The sequence below is a fragment of the Galeopterus variegatus genome, unplaced genomic scaffold (assembly GCF_000696425.1).
Source record: "Galeopterus variegatus unplaced genomic scaffold, G_variegatus-3.0.2 Scaffold3040, whole genome shotgun sequence".
NCBI classification, from domain to species: Eukaryota; Metazoa; Chordata; class Mammalia; order Dermoptera; family Cynocephalidae; genus Galeopterus; species Galeopterus variegatus.
In genome coordinates this window covers 197,477-220,577 of record NW_007729151.1, presented here as the reverse complement: position 1 = coordinate 220,577, position 23,101 = coordinate 197,477, and the positions used below count along the sequence as shown (strand labels likewise).

At 32.8% G+C, this 23,101-nt stretch overlaps 1 protein-coding gene across 1 annotated transcript in view; it reads right to left on the bottom strand.

Annotated features, from left to right (window-relative positions):
- Window positions 1-824: 824 nt before the first annotated feature.
- SESN3 (sestrin 3) overlaps window positions 825-23,101 on the bottom strand; it is a 79,672-nt gene continuing 57,395 nt past the window's right edge. Inside the window, exons 5-10 of the mRNA XM_008583785.1 lie at window positions 21,500-21,736; window positions 20,659-20,833; window positions 14,284-14,402; window positions 13,287-13,477; window positions 10,575-10,719; window positions 825-8,683 (exon numbers count right to left, since the gene is read on the bottom strand). Of these exons, the coding sequence (XP_008582007.1) occupies window positions 8,597-8,683; window positions 10,575-10,719; window positions 13,287-13,477; window positions 14,284-14,402; window positions 20,659-20,833; window positions 21,500-21,736 (954 nt within the window). The 3' untranslated portion in view covers window positions 825-8,596. The remainder of the gene's footprint in view (window positions 8,684-10,574; window positions 10,720-13,286; window positions 13,478-14,283; window positions 14,403-20,658; window positions 20,834-21,499; window positions 21,737-23,101) is intronic.

Sequence of the window (23,101 nt, the reverse complement as noted above, 5' to 3'; positions counted from 1 at the left end):
GATCTCCCATTACAGCAGGATATATAACACAAAGCAAGAGCTCCTGCCCTTGGGATGAATTTTTACGTAATAAGTGAGTTAAGGGAAATGAAAAATCACAACTTTCCTTGGAAAACCTTGCACAAAAGCCTTTATACACCCCTTACATCCTTCCAGGAGCCGCTTACATTTCCACTTGGAAGTCTTACCATCACTTCATATTACACATGTATAATCTTCCCTTCCCCATTAATTCTCCTTCCTACTTTATTTCATTTAGAAACAACACTATTCTCTGGGTTTTCTAGTTTATCCATTCAAACTCATTACTGTGCTGTATATTTCAAATACATGAGTACATTGCATCCAATTCTTATACAATCATCTCAAGTAGGTATTACTCTCCCCAGATTGTGGTGCGGAAATCAAGGTTCATAGATATTAAATTACAAGGTTCAGAGAGATTAAATTACTTCCAAGATTGAAACCGAGGAGAATGTGAAAAAAATAGGTTTTCGAAACCAGGCTCTGACCCCATGTTCAATGCCCCTTTCCCCATTCTAATTACTATTTTGGTTAATAATAATAATAAAGTTAATTTGCATCTTGCTGAGATCACAATTTATGTTTTAAAAGTAACAATAATAACTGTACATTTTGCACTATTGCAGTATTCCACTAATGCAATATCAAGTGATCATAAGAAATGTCACGTGAAAATTGTGGGTCAAGGAAAAAATTAGGAAATTCTGTTGTCTTTCAGAACATGCATGTCTCAATAATCAAGCAAAAAAAATCTAGGCAAGAATGCTACTCTAATATAAATAAATAAAGCAAGCAAATGATTGGGCTCAGTTTTGCCAATTTTATTGAACCAACAAAATTCCTACTAATAACAATGAAATAAATTTCTGCAAGTATAAATGTGATACAGTTTAACAAAACCCATTGTTCTGTACCTATAAATAGATTTTCAAAATGTCATAAAAAGTGCAGTCATGAATTGTTGTTAACACGTTAATACACAGTTCCTTTATTTCAAATGCGTTTGTCTTGACTTACAGTTCCTTCTGCATCTGTTCAAATATTAATCATCCCTCCAAAAAAAAAAAAAGAGGAATTAAAGCACTAGAATATTACACATAAACTGATCCATTTAGGTCAGCTTTAGTCAGAATTGTAAAATCAGCAACTTAAGTAAAACCTAGTTATACATAGGAAAAGCTTTCATGGGTTCCATAAGCTCCTTAACTGCTGACTCATGTGGAGGGTGTTAAGAGTTGAAAAGGCTTATATGGTTAACTACCTTACACTATATCTACAGCAGGGTCTGGTTTGCCAGAACAAGTTTAAAGTGGCCGTTTAATAGGTTTGCGATTTTCAGAATTGAAACTATAAATATAAGATCGCCATTTGACACTGAAACTTGTGTGAATTCTAAATTGTATCAATGATCTATTTGATAAAAGCTTATTCTAATTTAAAACCCTATAGAGTAAGAGACTTATATAGCAGTCTTAAAAATCATGTCATCCGCCTTACATTAGTCCAAAGTCATGTGCTTCATTAAAAAAAAAATTACAGTAACAAAGCACAGGACTACAAAGGCAAAACATCACAGCTTCTGATTACATTGAATAAAAAGTACCAAGGAACGCAGAAGATAATTCTGTATTAATACTGATGGATGAAAGAACTACAAGAGACATTTCACAGCATGCTACATATATCGCTCACAACTTAAGAATAAAATGATGTCTAAAATTGAAAGTCAAGAAGTTGGCAATCTGATTTCATGTGCAATTCAGCTACAAAGTCTTAATATATACATTCATTATGTAGCTGCCCTGCAAATTCAGGATTAAAAAAAAAAGAGTTTTCAAGTTCAAATCCTATTTCATAAGTTAAAGGATACATCCAGTTCTTCCATGACCAGGAAAGTTATTTTCAGGTTTGAAGGAGCTAATCCAAGTAGCAAGGCAATGTTCCAAGTTGACCTGACAGGGTTCTTTTTTTTTACCTTGCTCAGACTGTGCATGTGGATGTGCCTATTCCATTAGCATTGAGAAAATGCCAAACTGGCTTGTGGTTTGCTTTGCATGTCTATCTTATTTGGGGTTGAAAAGAGTAAATGTAAAGAGAAAGAGGAAGGGGAAAATTGTATTTTCTCTCCAGAGAAGACATATGAATGCTAAGGAAATATTTGCACTAGACATAGAATTTGGATCAGTTTCCTTGATGAACAAGGGTACCATTTAACTTTTAACTTTTATTTCATAGAACTAGTAAAAGTCAGAAAGGAGAAAATTGTCTCTAAACATTACAAAGGAAATTTCTTGGCCACCCAACTGATATATTTCCTTTATCCTACCTTTTGATCTTTTCTTGTCAGACTTGGGAGAGACAGTTGAAAATTTGTAAAGATTGATTAATTTAAGAAAGAGATATATAATTAGTTTTATTCCATAAGCATTGTAATGCATTTACTTAACTAATCAGGATTCGTGAACAGTATTTTAACACTGAAGTCCAGAGTTTCTCTCTCCCTTTTTGATATTTTTTCTATAGAAATTATACATTCATTTTTAAGCAGTTAACTTGAGGGGTGCAAGAAAATAGATAAATGTATCAAAATTTACATAACAAGCTATATTTATCATATTTAGACTTACTAGTGTTTGATGTTCTATGAGCTGTAAAATGGGGTATTTGTTCTAAAGGCTATTTTATGGTATGCACTGCATTATTTTAAAGATTTCCACAAGTATTCAAAAGAATCAGACATACTCATTCTTTTCTTTTCTCCCCTATATTTTTGCTTTTTCAATTCTGTACTTCATGGTAGTGTAGTCATAATTAAGTTAAAGTTAGAATAAATACTCCATGACATATGATTTAATAAAAACCATCTCTTCAGTCTCCATTATTAAGTCTCATTTTTTAACTAGGCCATTCATTCAGTCCTGGCCTTTAGAGGCATCTGTTGGGCACTGCTATCAGGTTGGGTTGTTCATGAGTAAGATGGAAAACATCTAAATACCATCAGATAGTAATAATCTATACTATCAAACAGGGTGGTTCATCTTCAAGTCAGACAACCTGAAGATAAACATGCCTCATGTTAGAAACCTGACATAATTTTACATCTATGACCAACACTGAATGCACACTGGCTAGAGGAAGAACTGCTGTATCTTCCACCTTTATGCATTTCCTCTTCCTTAATGATACTATTTGGATATACCTGAAGTGCAGCTAAAGGAATAAAGACTACAAAGTCAATGCATTCCTTTTTCATCCCATAGAACATTTCCCCCCAATGAGAACAGGGTAGGAATGGGTATTTGAGTCTTAGTCAAACCAAGAAATCTCAATTAAATCCTTACGTGCCAAATTTTGTGGTCTTTTAGGTATATTACAAATCAAATGGGCTTCTGTGAATCAGTTAGATCATCTAAAAACCCTTTACCATAGCCCTTCTATTAGAAATGTGTTTCAAGGTCCAAACAATATTAATTAAATAAATGTCTGAAACACCACCCCATTTGTATGCCAGAAATGTCCTGTTCCACTGAAGGGTTACAGGTCAATATGAATTGCTGGAGAATTTTAAGTTTACATTCAAATAACTTGAACTTACACCAGTATTCATTACCTAATATAGATTCAAGTTAGGATGGCAATTCAATCACTTTAAAATCCTGCTAAATACTAAATTCTGCACAATAGAAATAGTTCAATTTCTGTATCATGTATAAATATAAAGATTCCTACTTTGATAGAAGGCAAAAATCTTTTATGATTTATTTTAAATATGGAAGTAGTATTACCGAACAACAGAGAGTGAATCCACGAAAAGGTTGGATACTCTGAATTTACAGGCTCTTTGGGGATGAGGTAGAGGAGAGCAAGATATTTTGGCAGCTGGGTAAAGGGTAGAACTGTATCAGGTGGACAAGATTACATGATGCTGCATAACATCTGGTAGCATGTCTAGGGCAAATGTTAGCCAAAATACAGTTGAATGGTTGAGGGGCTTAGAGAAAGTTGGGACAAAGCCATATTTTTAATGAATGGAGAAAAAGTAACTCAGAAAAGTAAATGCTGGTGACTATCAGCAGGTGGCTGGTGATGTTTGGTTTGGATTGTGAAAGGCATTCAGACCAAGATGGGCTGAGGGAAGGGGAGGAGAGTGAGCATTTGGAGGTTGAGGCACTTGGAGGAAGAGAAAGCAGATAGGAAAGGGTGGACTTGAATGCAGGCAGGAGCTTCCACACAGGAAATATTTCCTTTACATTAAGGTGTATAATGCTGAGGACAGCCACATTCTCAGCACTGTGTTCCATGTGTTTCCTGAAACCTTTTTCTTCCTCACAGGATTCTGCCTTGATATATATACCTCTACCTCTGTGATCCATTTCACCCCACCTATTTTTGTTCTAGGTCTCACCTGAGCAGACACTGCTAACTAAAGCCAAATTAGCATTGAAATAAGCTCCTCTCGTACAGTGGGCATTTAAGTTCTGTTGACTGAGATAAATACATTCATGTTACAGTACTGCTTTGTGGAAAGATTACTTAATTTGATTCTCAGTCTCCAGAGGGATATAACATGGAAACACAGTTTATGATGGCCACCTAGAATAGGTTCTGATTATACAAATTAGGTAACTTAAAACTCGATCTGAACAGAAAAGCCACATCTTTCAGGTTGCTATCAAATTTTACTACTAAAACAATTTCACATACTATTTATATAGCATTATTGGTGCAAACTTTTTACTTCCTGCACTACTATCGCTTTGCATAAAAGAAAGAAAAATCTTATTAGATAAAGAGAAGAGTTTAAGGTCTCGCTTCCCAGAGAAATGATTTAGAATAGTCTTTAAAACACAGCATAAAACAAAACAAAAACCTCATTTTGCTATCACAGTGCAAACCATTTTTATAACATGCACTGAAATTTATTTTATTCCCTGATGAACTGTCCTTTGAGTTTAAAAGAATCTTACTATCATATATGCATGCACTCTCCACTACAAGTAGTGAACTATTTTAAGTACAGATCTTTGCTGATAATTTTATTTTGCTGCGGCATAAAAATCTAAGATTTTGAATTAAAAAAAAAAAAACTTTCTAAGGTGGTAAAGAAAAAATTTGCTGTAGAATAATACTGATTAGCTTTTAGAAGCATTTAAAATTTTTAAGAGACATTATAACAATCCAATTAGGGGTTCTGGTTCAAACCTTACATGACTTTGATATAAAACTTACATTGAGTTTTCTGTTCTAAAAACAGTCCTGTGTTGCTCTGCTGTTATTTGGCTTTAAAACTATAATTAAAGGCCAAGGCCATGCCCTAGATTACATGTTAGCCATCTTTTACTTAAAAAGTACCCCAAATGGGACAAATTCTTCCTGAGACCAAGACAATGTACTTATTTCAAAAAGGTTAAGAAGGTAATACCTAGTTCCACCTCAAAAGTCTCTTTTCCCTTAATTATCACAAATTCACTTGAGGAAGTCTAGTCTGAAGGATCCAGTGAGGCACCTGCCTGGCCACTACCACAGTCAAGTGGGCTAGAAAATAGATTTATTTTCAGATGGGAGAGTATTTTGATAAGGTGATCTGAGAAATTAAGAACTATCATTGAAACTGGAAAACTTTAAATTCCAAAGTAAATAGATGTTATTCAAGCATATACATCAGTGGATTATTAAACTACTTTTAACATAATAGGCAAGGAATTACAGAATTCACATTCACATGTGCTTTTTTTTCATGTACAGGTGCACATTTAAGTTTGGCACAATGTGAGCCCAAGGTGTAGATTAGCATAGCGTACAATGACATCACTATACCAATTGAACCAGATATCTTTTTTAAAAAATATCACATCTTAATATAAAAAGCTATACTATAAATTACTACGTAGTAAATTCAATACTCTGAAAAAATACCACCCTGGAAAACCGCATCAGAATTTCAAGTTTGCAATGGATAAAGAGAGTTAACAGCAAACTGGTTGTAAAATGGTATTCACAACATGGAATGCTGTGCATGCTGCATCTTAGGTGCCTCAGCACCTTCAGAAGTAAATTTTTCTAGGCTGGTTCACTGAGGTTCATAAATACATTGTTTTGTTTTTGTTTATAGTTCCAAGTCAACTTATTTTCCTGATTATTGATGAGATAGATCAATGCTGAGCTAAAAAGAAACTTTGCTAGGAAAGAGATCTATTAAAGGCACTAATATTTCCATAATCCAAACTCTAACTACTTACATTTCTAAGGAAAAAAACCCAAAAAACTAAGTGGCCATTTTAGTTACTTAAACCTTGTTTCCTCTTTTGGTCTAAAGCTCATATGGTGTTCTGTGAGAATTTCTCCTCCTTTTCAATACACAGAAATCATTTTTCATCCTTTAATACAGTTCACCTGCACGAAAATACAAGACTATTAATTGAAAGGATTCTAGTTAAAAAAAACAAATGCAAGAATAAAAGATATCCTCAAATTGAAAGTTCTGAAGTTAGGGAAGTCAAATGGACACATGTTGCCATATGTTTCGCCACTCTCCTAAATACTTTCTTTGTGGTTAATACATATCTATATAATGTGATATTGAACAAAATCAACATATCATATATGCAATAAACAAAACAGAAGAGACCTGGCATGAGTTCTTTGAATAACCTCTTTAAATAAACCACCCTGTCTTCAAAAATATTAGTAATTTTTTCCTCACATGGAAGATTTCAAACAAGATCCTGGAACCTAAAAATGTAGAACTGCCTTATGTTAATAGGTTTACAGTCATCCTTGTTTTCTTATCTGGAACAAAATTTGAAGAAAAGCAACCTAATGTACCAGAACAGGATGATAAATGGAAGGGGAAAGTGATCAAATAAAATGTTAGTCCATGATCCTTTCATGAGAGAAAAAAGTCCCATATAGCGAGTAAGTTTAAAATGAAATCTCTGTGGGAACTATAACGGAAAATTTTAACTATATTATTTACTATGAAAAAATTTACATATATGTTTTTTAAAATTAGCACGTATGTGTAAAATTCAAGTCACCCTTAATTAACCAAAAAGTGTTTAAGCAGTACAGTTGTGTCCTACTGGATAGTTGTAAGCATCTCTTTAGGCACTTCACTGGTTCGTTAACATAATACAAATTAAAGCTATAAACACATAATGTTGTGCTCTCTGAAAATAGTCTAACCAAGCAACACAAACCAATGCAAAAATGTGACTTTTTGGCCACTTATTCCTCCCCTCTGACTTGATATCTTTTTTTAACCAGTTGTCCAAAGAGATTTTTCTGGGGAATGGAATGCTTTGGCATTATAAAACGAACATTGTTTAACCCCAGTAAGGTAAAACTGAAAAAAACCTTGTGCAATAAAGAAATTTGAACAAAATTTCTTTATGGCTCTGTTTAAAAGGACACTTCCACAGTGACATGACAGGGGAAAAGTTGAGAATTTTTTGGAACATATTGCACTCTTTTTTTGTTGTTGTTCAATCACATTAATGCATAGAAACACAATTTTTTTCCTTTGAATAATAAACTGTTTAACCTATTATAAGAAAAACATGGAAAATTATTTCTAAAAGCCTAATGGGAAAAAATATAGGCATAGTAACCTTCAACTGCTTACTAGAATATAGAAAAGAACTATGAGAAAGGAAAAATGTGCAAAGAAAATTTTTGGTCAGTCTTGTGTGGGTACAGGTTTATATGTGCCAACTAAATGGACCATAAGCAGCACTGTGAGCACTTATTATTTAAGATGACTGAGGATTACTGTCAGTGATAGAAAGGATTGTGCATAATTTCACTTTTAATATATACAACTGATATGAACAACTGAAACTTCCATTTTAGAACAGAAAGAAAATAGCTGAATTTGGCATTTCAGTAGCATGCTATAGAATTCATTATGATTAATTTCACATTAAATTATGGACAATGACTGTATCACATTTCACGTTATCGCCAATAGCAGTAAAAAAAAAAAAAAAAATGAACAAAACAAACAAACAAAACAGTGCCTGACAAATAATCTCTTGAGGACACAAATATGTGTCCAGTGAGCAGCTTGGTTCAACAGCGCATGCTTTTCCTCCACCAGATTTAGGACACAACATTAAAATTTTAGAATGGCCAGAGGAGGTCATTCTTTGCTGAATGCCAATGTCTGAAAACTACTTGAGCAGGTTGTAAGCGCCTTTCCTTATTTTTTTTTTAAAAAAGGTAAAGAAAAAATACACATACACACAAACCCCAAAGCGCTGAAGTTAAGCATTAACAAACCAGGTTTATGATTTATGATAAGTATCCAAAAATCCAACTATAAACAAAGCAAGGTAGTGCTCCTCAGTATTATTTTTGCAATTGTTGTAATGTTAAGCATCAAGAAAAATAAAACACATCATTGCACATTACAGCCGCAAAAAAAAAAAACAAAAACAAAAACCCAAAAAACAGCTAAACTTTGACACTAGAGAACTGGATAATTTTTGATGCTATATCACAGACAGCTTTTGATGTATATCTTATGTGAAAAGGTCTTTACACATATATGACATTTTCCCTGGGTGATGCTTCAGGTCAAATGCCGAGTTATGGCACGAAGAGCATAAAGAAGTTCAGCTTGCATCCGTGCTTCCATTAAAAGTAGATTTACGTGAACCTAGAAATGAAAATGTTATCAGCTTAATAACCAATATAAACAACTAAAAATACTTTCATTTTTTTCACACGTCAGACATTCATAAAAGTTTTTCATGTGCATACAGACAATATATAAACATAAATGCCTGGGTATATTTATGCATGTACATGATGTAACTCTTAAACTTGTGTTTCTAAAAATGGCTCTCCAAGCAGTAAAAACAATCTGAAAAGCCAAAGAAATTCCAATAATTTTGTTAGAATGTATTTTATGTAAAGACAATCAACGTTTTGGGTTATAAAACTAGTTTTTATAAATTATAATTTTCCTACAAATTGTACTTCTAGTTGTAAAATGCAGGGCTAAAAATCAGCCCTATATTTCTTACAACCTATTCTTATTCCTTCAAAAGCTTTCAAAAAATTTCCTACTATTTACTTGAAAGATACTAAAGTAAAAATCTGATGCTTAAAGCAGTCTCCAATCAGTGTCTGATACTCATTAGATATGCATAGCTTCCCTAGCGTCTCTTAGATAGAGCTGTGAACAGCACTTCTTTTGAGGATATTTCTCAGCCAATAGGTTAAAATGAATACCCTCAAATTTTCAAAATTTATTACAAAGAAATATATTTTAATTATTATTATTATTTTTTTTTTTAAAGATGACCGGTAAGGGGATCTCAACCCTTGGCTTGGTGTTGTCAGCACCACGCTCAGCCAGTGAGCAAACCAGCCATCCCTATATAGGATCCGAACCCGTGGCCTTGGTGTTATCAGCACCGCACTCTACCGAGTGAGCCACGGGCCGGCCCAGTATTTTAATTATTTTTTTTTTTAAAGATGACCGGTAAGGGGATCTCAACCCTTCGCTTGGTGTTGTCAGCACCACGCTCAGCCAGTGAGCAAACCAGCCATCCCTATATAGGATCCGAACCCGTGGCCTTGGTGTTATCAGCACCGCACTCTACCGAGTGAGCCACGGGCCGGCCCAGTATTTTAATTATTTTGATATCTTTCAATAAGTTGGATATATTGTTGGATATATTTTTCTGATAAAGAGAATTTCTAGATATAATCTAGAAAAGGAAGAAAATCTAGTACAAACATATAAAAAGCATAATGCTCTATCAAGGAGAGATGCTAGAGTTAAAATGGGTATTTATCTGTTGTGCAATTGGCTCTAAGACTTCAAAACATCTATTAGGTACCAAGGCTATAACATTCTCTGTCAAGGTCAAACAGGTAATTAGTGAATGTTAGGACCCTAAAAAGGTTTTCTTACTTTCAGGCTTGGAAACTATGGTACCTGGTCTTAGGTAAAAAGACCTAGGACGACTTACAGCCAGATCTTATGATTTTGGTGAAGTTTCTTAACATTTATTAGGTCCTAACTTAAATAATGATTCCTATATATTTCATCCAAAGAAATATTCTTATGTAATAATACATTTGGCTCAAAGGTCCTGCATTACAATGTCAAAATTCTAAATTACCGAAATGGGATGAGAAACTTGTTCTAATAGGTTAACTCTAGTGGCTAGAGTTAAAGAATCTCTAAATGGATATGCTTTCTGGGCCAAGATGCAGTTATACCCAATACAACATCTTAGTAAGTTTGATTTTTAATAATAGAATGGTAGACAGGTTCTCAAATGTACTTCAAAGACAGGAATACTTAGATCCAATCTTTCAAAGCTAATGCTAAACTTTTACTTTATACACTACATTAGACAAAGTACATAACCAAGGTTTAGTTAGTATTCAATCAACTTGAATTTAAAAATTATTTTAAAAATCATATAGTTAGATGATGCCACTTCCATTTCAATAGCACTAACTTACTAATATTTTTATATATCATTTTTCATAATCATTTACTTCTTATACTGAACATCTGTCTACAGTACCTTTTCTGAGTGTTTGAACTGCCGCCAGTAACTATCATACATGCGTTTTGTAGTTCTCTCAGGATAGCAGGTCACTGTCTTAATGTAAACCTTCAGGCTTCGTTCAAGTAATTGATTAACTTCTCCATAATCATAGTCATCATACCTATGAGCAATACGACAACAGGTTTATAATGAAAAACATTAAGATTTTTAATTTCTAAAGTTGTTCCAAGAGACATTTACTATCTAGTAATTAAATACTGAAAGCATTAATTAAATCATCTAACATATTTATTGAGTGCCTAATGTAAATGTCACTGGGGCTTTATTAGTGAACAAAATAGATAAAAATCCCTGGTCTCGTGGAGCTTAAATTTTATTGAAGAAATAAGGAAAAAAATTAAAAGCTAAACATATAGTATGTGGATGGTGATAAGTGCTATGAAGAGAAAATGGAATTGCGGTCTGGGAAAAGAAGAGTTGTGATTTTAAATAGTATGGTCAGGAAGACATCTTTGAGAGGTTGACACTTGAGCAAATACCAGAAGGCAGTGAAGAAGCAAGTGTAAAGGTCTTAAGGCCAGAGTCAAGTGTTTCAGGCAAGAGGGAGTAATCACTGTGTCTGATGCTGCTGAATAGTCAAATAAGATGATAACCAAGAACTAACCACTGGAAGTAGCTGTATGGAGGTCACTGGCAACCTTAATAAGAGCAATTTTGTTGGTGGATAGGACAAAAGCCTGATACTATAAGTGGGTTCAAGAAAGAATGGGAGATGAGAAAATGGTGACAGTAAATATACAAAACTTTTTCAAAGAGATTTGTTGTGCATGGGTGCAGAAAAATGAGGCAGTAGCTAGAGGAAAAAGAAGGATAAAGATGGGATTTTCTTTAGAGATGGAAGAAATAATAGCATGTTTCTATACCAATGGGAATAATCCAATAAAGAGAGTAAAAAGCCGATTATGCAGGAGAGAGAAGGGAGAATTGGTAGAACAGAGATCTTTAGAAGATGAGAGGAGATGGGATTTTTGTGCCTAGGTGCATAGGGACATAGACAGTAATAACACAAGAAACAGCAGGTACAGACAAATGGATAAATGCAGTATTCGGAGCTTGTGGAATTTCTCTTCTATATTTTCAGTTAATCTTTAACACAAACATAATGCCTAGTTAAAAAATCTTCATGATTTTATATAAGCTTTATTTGGAAGCATCCAAAAGATAAATATAATCACCACAACATTTGTTACTTATTGCCTTGTATACAATAAATATCTGTTGCATTTAAATTAAATTCTACTTGGGCCGGCCCGTGGCTCACTCGGGAGAGTGCGGTGCTGATAACGCCAAGGCCCCGGAGAGAAATTTTATTGAGAAGAGCAGCAGAAAACTATAACTAGGAGAATATGGGGTCAGGAAAGATTACATTTGGTTTGCTATCTTTTACTTTTGTATCTTTTTTGTATTTTTAAAAGAGAGATGTAGGGACCAGCCCATGGCTCACTCGGGAGAGTGTGGTGCTGATAACACCAAGGCCAAAGGTTTGGATCCCATACAGGGATGGCCGCTTAGCTCACTGGGTGAGCGTGGTGCTGACAACACCAAGTCAAGGGTTAAGATCCCCTTACCGGTCATCTTTTATAAAATAATAAATAAATAAATAAATTAAATTCTACTAGTGTTCATTTTTCTTAAGTGGGTATTATGTGTTTTAAAATGTGATGATTCTTTGATAACTTATTGTCTAGGATAGTAAATGGGCAAATACCACAGTTATTATATACCATCATACTAGTGTCTTTTAGACAGAATGTTGCATTATTCGTTGATTAATCAGGAAATTTTTGGGTTATTTAGAAAATACTTTGCTTAATAGACTGAATTCTAATTCCATTCCATAAAGGATGTACTACGTAATTAAACTGAATATATTCATAATTAGAAATGTTCTTTTTGCAAATCTATTTCCCTAAAAGCCTCAAAATCCAGCTCAAAAAGTCACATTTTCCAAAAAGAGGTTTCTTGATTAGAGTATTCAATCTCATTCACTCATTTACACATTGTCCTCTCAATGCTTATTTTCTAGATTTAGAGGCCACTGATTTATATTAATCTATATTGACTGATATGTTTCATTTCAGTGGGGATTTTTTTGTTGGTTTTTTGGTTTTTTTGGCAGCTGGCCGGTAAGGGAATCCAAATCTGTGATTTTGATATTATAAGGCTGCAATCTAACAACCAACTGAGCTAACCAGCCAGCCCCATTTCAGCATCCTTATGTGAGCTTATGTAAGCTTTATGAGGAAAGAACCTATACTAGTTTTGTTTATATCCCAATAACCATTCCTTCAAAAATGAATGTTTTAAAAACCAAACTAAACAAACCAGAATTTATTACAGTGATCTAAAGGGACACAATACATGTTTTTTTTTTTAAACTGAACTATTCTTCCAAAAAGGAGTCTCCAGTTTAGTCTGATTCTGTCCTATCCCCAATGATTATTGATGCTTTTTTCCTCCTTAGTCAATTCTTACTACTGTATTTATATGTGCATCTATGTTAAGACTCATAACACTTAAAGAAAATGTTTCTCTATAAAATGGAATTCTTTAAATCAGAAGTTCATATGTAATATTTTCTTCCCATGATCATATACTTTGAAAGGGGATATAAATAAGACTCATTTCACTTAGAAATGTATAAAACTGTCTCTACAATGAACATACCTGATTCCAAACATACAGTGAACATAGTTAAATAAAGCTCTGCGCAGCATGGTTGTGTCAACATCCTCATGGGTGGCCATAGTATTATAGGTGAGATTGTAGACCATCCGAAACTTTTCATCAAGAAGATGTCCAATGTCAGAGTAAAGTCTGTTTACCAGGGAGAACCCATGATTTTCCCAGGTATAGTCCTAAAAGAATAAAATATATCCCATCACAAAATGGACATCGTCCATTTAAACTTTATGTTTTTATTAACTGTAACTTCTGAAGCAAGTAAGTGAGGATATTTCTAATTTAGTTCTAGGTTTGCAGCTTTACTAAGGTTTTACCAAGAACCGTTCTCATCAGTTTGTAGATGCAGAGTGCTAGCATATTTCCTCATAGGGTCCAGGGTTTGGCATATTGGTGGTGAACTCTGGCTACCTCCTATGGTCAGGTACTATGCACAACATGCCCTTATCTGGAAGGACCCCAGGTGTGACCAAACTTACTCAGTGAAATGGACAGTTAGCTGATTATCTGAAACAAGCATGAAGGAGTTTGTCTTAATTCAAATTTATACCCTCTTTAGGAGTCACATCACTATTGTGGCTATTTTCTAGGGGTGGGGTTGGGGTAGTCCTTAAGCCCATAACTACTGGTGTGTGATCTTACTACAAAATGCCTTTTTATTTATAGATGTGACCCTATCACTTGATTTCCTCCCATCCCCCCTCCAAAAACTGGCTTGAATATTATACAACTACAATGTAATAATGCAATTAACCAAACAAAGCAGACAGTTTCCTTTTGCCTTCTTAGGAGAGAAAACGTTGAAATAATTATCTATTGAGACATCAATTAGAGTAGGCTGAAAACTATGTAAATAAAAGATTTATAGATCCTATCAAAAAGACCTACCAATTTCTTTAGAAGTTAATTTATTTACATTTCAATATTTGACAGTTAAAATCACAGTATGCACTTGTTTCTCTGAATCAAAGACATCTCATACCTGAGCTCGGAATGTTGGCAAATGCTCTTCTCCTCTTCTGGCAAAGTCTTCATACCCAAAACCAGGGTCCTCAATATATCGAGATACATCAGATGTTATAATCATGTCATCTTCAAAATCTAAGGACAATAATGAACAATCTAGTGTTAAGGATACTGTACATAGTTAAGACAATAAAACTGAACTCCATTTCCTTCTACTTTTTGGATTTTCCATGGATTTCTGAAGTGACAACATTAACTCCATGGCTTAAATTCATATAAAATATCTATTGTTGAAGTTTTTAATTCAATTTCATTACCAAATACTGGCAATCTTACCATCTAACTGTAGTTATCCAGGCAAAAAATTGACTAAACTGAAATATCTAAATAGTAGTAGCAATTAATCAATAAACTAGTTTTACTAATTTAGAAATGAAAGATAGCATATAACTGAGTATAAAGCTTAAACATTTTTTTTTTTTTATTTCTCTGATGGATGAAATGGGATGTGGGGAAAAAGAAGAAATGAAGGTGAAAGACCACTTTGAGTTTAATTTTAAAAAAGACTTTGTTAAAATTATATGGTGTTTCATCTGGATGTACTGACAGTAAAAATCAGTTCTATATTGAAATTAGCTCATTTTTAGCTTACAAATAGGCTTATAGGGAAAAGGATCAGGAAGAAAGCTCAACAGGGAGGAGAGTGGACTTTTGGGTGCCTCATTCTCTTAATTCACTTGGGCGCTAGTTAAACAGGAGGATTCAGTTTGTAAACATTCATTGAGCTTTATACCTAAGATACGTGCTCTTTTCTGTGCACATGAAAACAAAAAGGTACATAACATATGAAGTATACAATGCTCTTCTCATCTGGCAGTCTTCTTACCCAAAACCAGAGACATCAGATGTTACAGACATCCTCAAAATCTATGACTGTCTTTAGAATATTACCAAAGTGGCATTCAGGAGGATAGAAAGACAATAATAATATTTTAAGACAGGTGACTTGATGATATTAAAAATTCACCACTGAAAAATTTTAAATGACCAATGAAGAGAAGATAATTCTCTTCTAATTCACTTTTTTTTTTAGGTTAGGCTGTCTTTATAATTACTCTTTTCTGATTTCAACCATTGAAAGGGAATTAACAAGCTTTATTTACTACTTTCTGTTCTAGAAAATAAATGTATATTTCACAAAATTTTTAAAAAAGCTCTTTTCATGAAAGGAACAATATTTCCTTAGTAAGAATATTAATTAATATTATATAAATTCAATATTTAATAAATAATGAATAAGTATAAAATAAACAGTTAATAAAACTTTACTATGATGTAATAAAAAACTATATAAAAAACTTGGCTGGGCAAAATCTTGAGAGGTTTAAAAAACAAATGCAATTATATTAATTCTTCCAAAAGAAAGACCTGGTAGACTAGTAGTACTTCAGTATGTTTAATCTTTTCCATTTCATGATAATATTAACAATATGTATTCTTTACTCGCAAGTTTTTTTCCTTTCCTTGAGTCACTGCTATGGACTAATTGGGATGTTTGACAACAGCCAGAAAGATCAAGAGCCCAGGCTATCCAACTTTGGATATATCTTATTAAAATTTTTACCTAACTTCTTTATTACACATAAAGAGAAGAGATTGGCATTTGTTGAGTATTTGCTATATACCATGTACTATGCTACATGCTTAATATCTATTTTTTCTTTGTTTCATCAATACAGGAAGAAATATCCACTTAAGATATAAATAAGGTAACTGTAAGTTACTAATACTATCATCTGTACTGTCAGTAAGAAATACAATGTGAATTAGTATAAAATGAGGTGAAAAACTTCTAAATGTTAAACTAGTTAAATTGTTCTGAAGCTTTTACTTCAGTTCTCTAAAGAGAAATTTCAGGTTTATCCCTAGCCCAATCCCATAACCTGTTTATTTTCTCCTTGTGTTCCAGCACTGTATACAGGTAAATAGAAACACTTAATGCATTTTCAATGCATTTTTTTAAACATTTACAAACTAGGTTATACTTTTCCTTAATTCAGTTCATCACATAATAATCAATAGAAATGAAGCAAAAAAATATAAAATCTCATAGCAATCACTGAGGCTGCTATGAAAACTAGAGATTTCATGGGTTGTAAAGTAAAATCAAACCAAGAACAGTGAGTGATAACTAAACTCTGTAAGACAGTATGTCTCTAGAAGTGAGTTTTCCCCCCAACATTTTACAAACAGGTGGTTTCATCTGGCAAATACTGATACTATAGTTGACTATTTATATAATCAGTTCCTTTGCCTTGCATGTTAGTTTTTGTTTTGCTCATATACATTTTCAAGTTGTCATATGAGTTTTAAACATTTAAAATAAAAAATAAAAAGTGAGTAACTAACCACATAAGAAAATTGATCCTAGGAAAAATCTCTATTAATTTTAAAATTAGGAGTCAATCAAGACCTGTTTTCAAGACAATTTTTTTCACATAAAGAAATGTACAAAGGTCCCTCAACCCAGAAATATTATTTTAAGAAGTTAAAATTAGTACTCTGATCAACAAATCTAAAACTCTAATTTAATCTAAACAAATATTTCAAAGTTTGTACTCAAAGAAATTAGCATTTTGCACATTATCTGCATTCTTTTGCCCCAAAGAAGTAGCTACTAACATAATACAGAAAACACTTTGTTGCAGCAATGGAATGCTAGTTAAATTGTTCTGAAAAAAACACTCACTTAAAAAACTAACAGTAAAAGCTAGTTAACCCTGTTACCAAGCTACAGTATACTGCCCCTGTAGAACACTTTAAATATTTATTTTCTTCAAAAGACTTGAAAAACTGTTCTTAGAATCTCTCTATATAATCTGGAATTCTTTATCACACTAGTCAAACCAAGAAATTTTTTTATAGGAAAATAAATTTCTTTCTCTGTTTTTGAACATGATAATTTATAAACATGACTCAATTAGTCAATGTACAAAATCATTTTTCCTATATCTTTGCATAGCCAGAAAATTTAGTACTGGGAATGATTAAGAATAAAAACAAATATATAATAAAATGACATATTTCCTTGAATGATTTACACACGATACAGTCTACTCTATTAAAATTAGAACATAATTTTGGCTAGAGCCCATGGCTTGCTAGTCAAAATTTACTTTCAAAGGCAATAGTCCCTGCTCAAAGGTCAAAGAAGGTGATCTTAAAGAAGTTCTTAAAAATTAATGTCTGTAAAACCTCTCCTGATCTCTTACTGGTTACACCCTTGCTACTCCAAGTGCGGCTTGAAAAATAGTAGCATTGCCATCACTTGGAGGACTGATAGAAACGTGGCTTCTCAGGCCCTATCCAACTGACTCAGCATCTGCATCTCAACAAGTTCCCCCAAATGACTCATATGCACATTAAAGTTTGTGAAGCACTGTGCTAGACATCTTAACCCCAAATGTTCAAAACATGGAAGGTTACATGTTCCTTAAGGTTAGAAATGTTATGGTAAGGCCTGTGTCTACCTAACCAGCTTCCTCTTCATACTACCTACCTCATGATTTATATCCCCACAACATAGAACCAACTGTTCCTGTACCCAGCATGTTTCCTTACCATTGTGCCTTTCTCAGGTCTGGATGCTGTTTACCACATCCTCTCATGCCCCTCAGCTATTGCCTGACTTCCTCACACTCAATTCTGTAAAACTTAGCTTAGAGCCACAGCCTGCAGAAATTCTTCCTCTAGGCCCCCTTTCTTTCCACACCCTTTCCCCAGCAAAACTGGGTTCAGTGCCCTCTTCTAGGTTTATTTATCTTTCACATTCTGCTATGTTTTAGAATTCTTTCTCCCCCAACAACATGAGAGTGACCTGGGGGCAGGAATCATGTCTTATTTTGCCTTAAAACCGTAATACCTACCATAGTGCCAAGATTGCATGGGGTACTCAATAAATATTTGTAGAATGAATATTCAACCAATAACTAAAATACCAAGTTATTTGGGATTTACTGTTGATTAGAAGTCTGATTATTAATTACAGTAGCCTTCAATAGATTAAATTGGTTACCCTATTGAGTATATAAAATCTTTCATAAGAAAGATCATGAGGAGAAATGATAAAAAGGGGTTCTAGTTTTTCTTGGTAAAACTTCTGAGAGATATTGATCAACGCCATTGTTTAACATTAACAAACAAGTTACAGCGAAAACAATTTCCAAAATTTATGAGACTGCCTAGCCTTTAAGAAAGTAGTTTTGAAGCTTTCTTTTAAACCAATGGAACTCTATTTTTAAAAAGAAATGTCATGATCAAGTGGGATTCATCCCAGGGATGCAAGGTTGGTTCAACATACGCAAATCAATAAATGTGATACACCATATTAATAAAGTCAAACACAAGGACCATATGATCATCTCTATAGATGCTGAAAAAGCATTTGATAAAATTCAGCACTCATTCATGACAAAGACCCTCTATAAGTTAGGTATAGATGGAAAGTATCTCAACATAATTAAAGCCATATATGGCAAACCCACTGCCAATATCATCCTGAATGGGGAAAAGCTGAAAGCTTTTCCTTTAAGAACAGGAACCAGACAAGGATGCCCACTCTCACCACTCCTATTCAACATAGTGTTGGAAGTACTAGCCAGAGCAATCAGAGAAGAGAAGGAAATAAAGGGCATCCAGATTGGAAAAGATGAAGTCAAACTGTCCCTGTTTGCAGATGACATGATCCTATATATCGAACAGCCTAAAGCCTCTACAAAAAAACTCTTGGAGGTGATAAATGAGTTCAGCACAGTAGCAGGATACAAAATCAACACACAAAAATCAGTAGCATTTCTATTCACCAATAGTGAACATGCAGAAAGAGAAATCAAGAAAGCCTGCCCATTTACAATAGCCACCAAAAAAATAAAATACTTAGGAATTGAGTTAACCAAGGATGTGAAAAATCTCTATAATGAGAACTACAAACCACTACTGAGAGAAAATAGAGGATACAAGAAGATGGAAAGATATCCCATGCTCTTGGATTGGAAGAATCAACATAGTGAAAATGGCCATACTACCCAAAGTGATGTACAAATTCAATGCAATCCCCATCAAAATTCCAATGACATTTTTCTCAGAAATGGAAAGAACTATCCAGATATTTATATGGAATAATAAAAGACCACGCATAGCCAAAGCGATGCTGAGCAAAAAAAAATAAAGCTGGAGGCATAACGCTACATGACTTTAAGCTATACTACAAAGCTATAATAACCAAAACAGTATGATATTGGCATAAAAACAGACACACTGATCAATGGACTAGAATAGAGAATCCAGAAATCAACCCACNGTTGATACGACAAGCAAACAGAAAGGACATTGTTGGGTGGGAGGGAGGAGAGGGAGGGGGGAGGGTGGTTTTCGTAATGGGCCACAGCAATCAACCACATTGTATATCGACAAAATAAAAATTAAAATAAATAAATAAAAATAAAAATAAATAAATAAATAAAAGTTTATATGCAAGTTTGTAATGGGCCACAGCAATCAACCACATTGTATATCGACAAAATAAAAATTAAAATAAATAAAAATAAAAATAAATAAATAAATAAAAGTTTATATGCAAGTTTAAAAAAAAAAAGAAATGTTATGTAGATTGATGACTTTTGAAAGGTTTAAGCTTTCTATTGAGTCTACGCTATTTTAATAACATTTACTATGTGGTGTTCAATATCTTTTTTAGTTGTAAATTACAAAGTTTCCCTTCTATTTCAAAGTCCCTTAGAGTATTAGATAAACTAGTTTTTATGACTAGAGCAAACAATCCTAGTTTTTAGTACAGAATAAATTCCTCCAAATTCAATCTAAGAAAATGACCTAAATAATACCTTCTTATAAAATTCTAAAGAAATGCAAATGCAAGTGCAATATAATTTTAGAACTAATTTGGAAAAGCAGCAGTGTGAGAATAATCCTCCCACACACAGCCCATCCACAACAAAGGCGAAGATATTTTTTAAAAAATTATATCTATTGAAACAGGATTTCACTTATTTTTTTAAAAATCACAAAAGTAGAATGAATTAAATATTCCTATCTAATGTTATAAGCAATCAGTCTGCTACGAATAACATTTTATTCAGGATACAGTGTGAACTACAAAGCTGGAAAAGGTTCTCTCAGTTGGATCTGAAATACGTTCAAAGATGTACCAGCCTAAGAGGGAAAGCAATAGCATTAGGGTATGGTAGAGCAGGAAAACTGAATAAAATGAAGATGGTAGTAGAATCGTTTTTACATATCCATATAAAAAACACTGAAGGTTGTCTCGTCAGTGCTGTAAGAACTAAAAGGCAAAGACAGTGGGGGGAAAAAGCACCTGAATGAGGAAATGAATGAAAAGTATCTCCAGAGACCACAAAAAGACTCTCTTTCTTCTCCTTCTCAAAACGAGTGGTCATTTCTTCCTGAGATGCGTCTTCATCTTCCCTGTCTTCCTGAAGCCTTTTCATCCTTTCCATTAAGGCCTCTAGCTCAGTTAGAGAATCTACAATCTGGAAACAGATAAGAAAACGATGGGAGCTATTAATACCAAAAAGTATTCCAGTAAACATCTCTATCTCCCAGTGTCACCTTACTATGTACAGTGGCATGGGAAGTTATTAAGTTCCTAAATGGGTTTTTCACTAACTCCAAAGAGAATCTATGACAGATTCAAACATTTTTGAAAGTATTATGTTTTTGCTTCAGTTATAAATATAAAAAGTTTAAAAGAATATATATATATTTAATCTAGAATTCTAGCATTTGATACATATTAAATTTATGATAGTTTATTTAAAGAAATGAGGCAGTGTCAAATTTTCTACTTTCTGGTCTTATCAGATATATTTTCCATTCGTTATTCCAGTGTCTTATAGATACAGATATACTGCTCTGTGATCTGTGTGACAAGAGTCTAACATTAAAAGCCTATGACCACTAGAATGCATCACTGTTTAGTACTTATGATTTGTAATAATATCTATTTGCTTTCAAAGCCTCTTTAAGACAAATCAGAACTTCAGGTATTGATTGAATTTTCACAGTAATAAAAATTATGCAAAAATATTTCAAGTATATAATATCTTGTCTAATCAAAAAATAAACCTTATCTAGATTTTTTAACATTAAGAAGTTTATAGCAAGAATAGTAAAGAAAAACAGTTAAAAAAACTAACCCCAAAGTTGCTGCCTGCAAGTGATGCATTCTCTATATTGTTGTCATTAGCAAGATCACAAACACAGAAATTGTTGACTGATATTAGCCTGAATCCATTGGAGATTTCTGGATCTCTCTCTGGATTGATGCCACTACCAAAAACAAAGCTTGCCAAAGCATGATAATGTGTCAGTAGGACCACAGCATGTACCAGTTCAGGCAGAGACCAATTATTTTCTCCAGTTTTGACAAGTTTCTGAAATGACAAAGCAAATCAGAGTAAATATAAAAATCATAAAATGCTACAAAACAATTTTAAAAAGCATGAAAAATCTATCAAATTTCATACATTCAATTATAGTAATAAAACTTAAAACTCCCTTTCAAAAATGTTTCATATGTTAAAGAAACAGCTTTGGCCAAACAATATTACATTAAAACTATCAAACCCAAGAATATAATTATGTTGTGGCTTCTTCTAAATCCCTAACATACACAATCAAACTTCTTCTTCCAAAGTACTTTTACATATTATTTCGATGAGATACTTCAGAGAATCAAAGAACAATAAAGTTAAAAGGGACTTTAAAAATTATCTAGCAAAAACCATTTTAAGATTTTTTGGAAATTTTGTCCCCCAGAATCATATAAAGTCCAATTCTGCAAGTCAACTTTTAGTTATCCTTTAGATATCTTCTCTGATGGAGAAAGACCGTACAGTTGGTGACAAAACCTGTAGAATAGTACCTCACATCTGAATAAGAACTTAAATTTCAAAGCACTTCTTCATATGCTATTTTACTTGATCTTCCAGCTGAATGACAGAATCACAAGTAGACATTAAAAACAGTGATTCCCCCATCCCCACTTTATTCAAGAGTGAATTAATCCATCAGGGATTCTTTCCCACCAGTTATCTTTCTCTCTCTCAGATGGGTGTGTGTGTGAGAGAGAGAGAGAGAGAGTGTGTGTGTGTGTGCGTGTGTGTGTGTTTTCTCTCCTGTTCCTCTCCTTCTATTCCACCCAAATCTAAAATTTCATTTGGCTCACTTCATGGCAAAACAAACAAAAACAAAATTACTTTCTTTGGCTTTACTACCCATTTTTTTTTAACTATATACACAAACATATATAACTTAATATATTACCAAAAGCTCAGAGAGAAGAAAAAACCTCAAATTCTGCCACCCAGATATAACTTTTACATATCTTTTATTTATTTATTTATTTATTTATTTATTTATTTATTTATTTATTTATTTATTTATTTATTTATTTATTTATTTATTTATTTATTTATTTATTTATTTATTTATTTATTTATTTATTTATTTATTTATTTATTTATTTATTTATTTATTTATTTATTTATTTATTTATTTATTTATTTATTTATTTATTTATTTATTTATTTATTTATTTATTTATTTATTTATTTATTTATTTATTTATTTATTTATTTATTTATTTATTTATTTATTTATTTATTTATTTATTTATTTATTTATTTATTTATTTATTTATTTATTTATTTATTTATTTATTTATTTATTTATTTATTTATTTATTTATTTATTTATTTATTTATTTATTTATTTATTTATTTATTTATTTATTTATT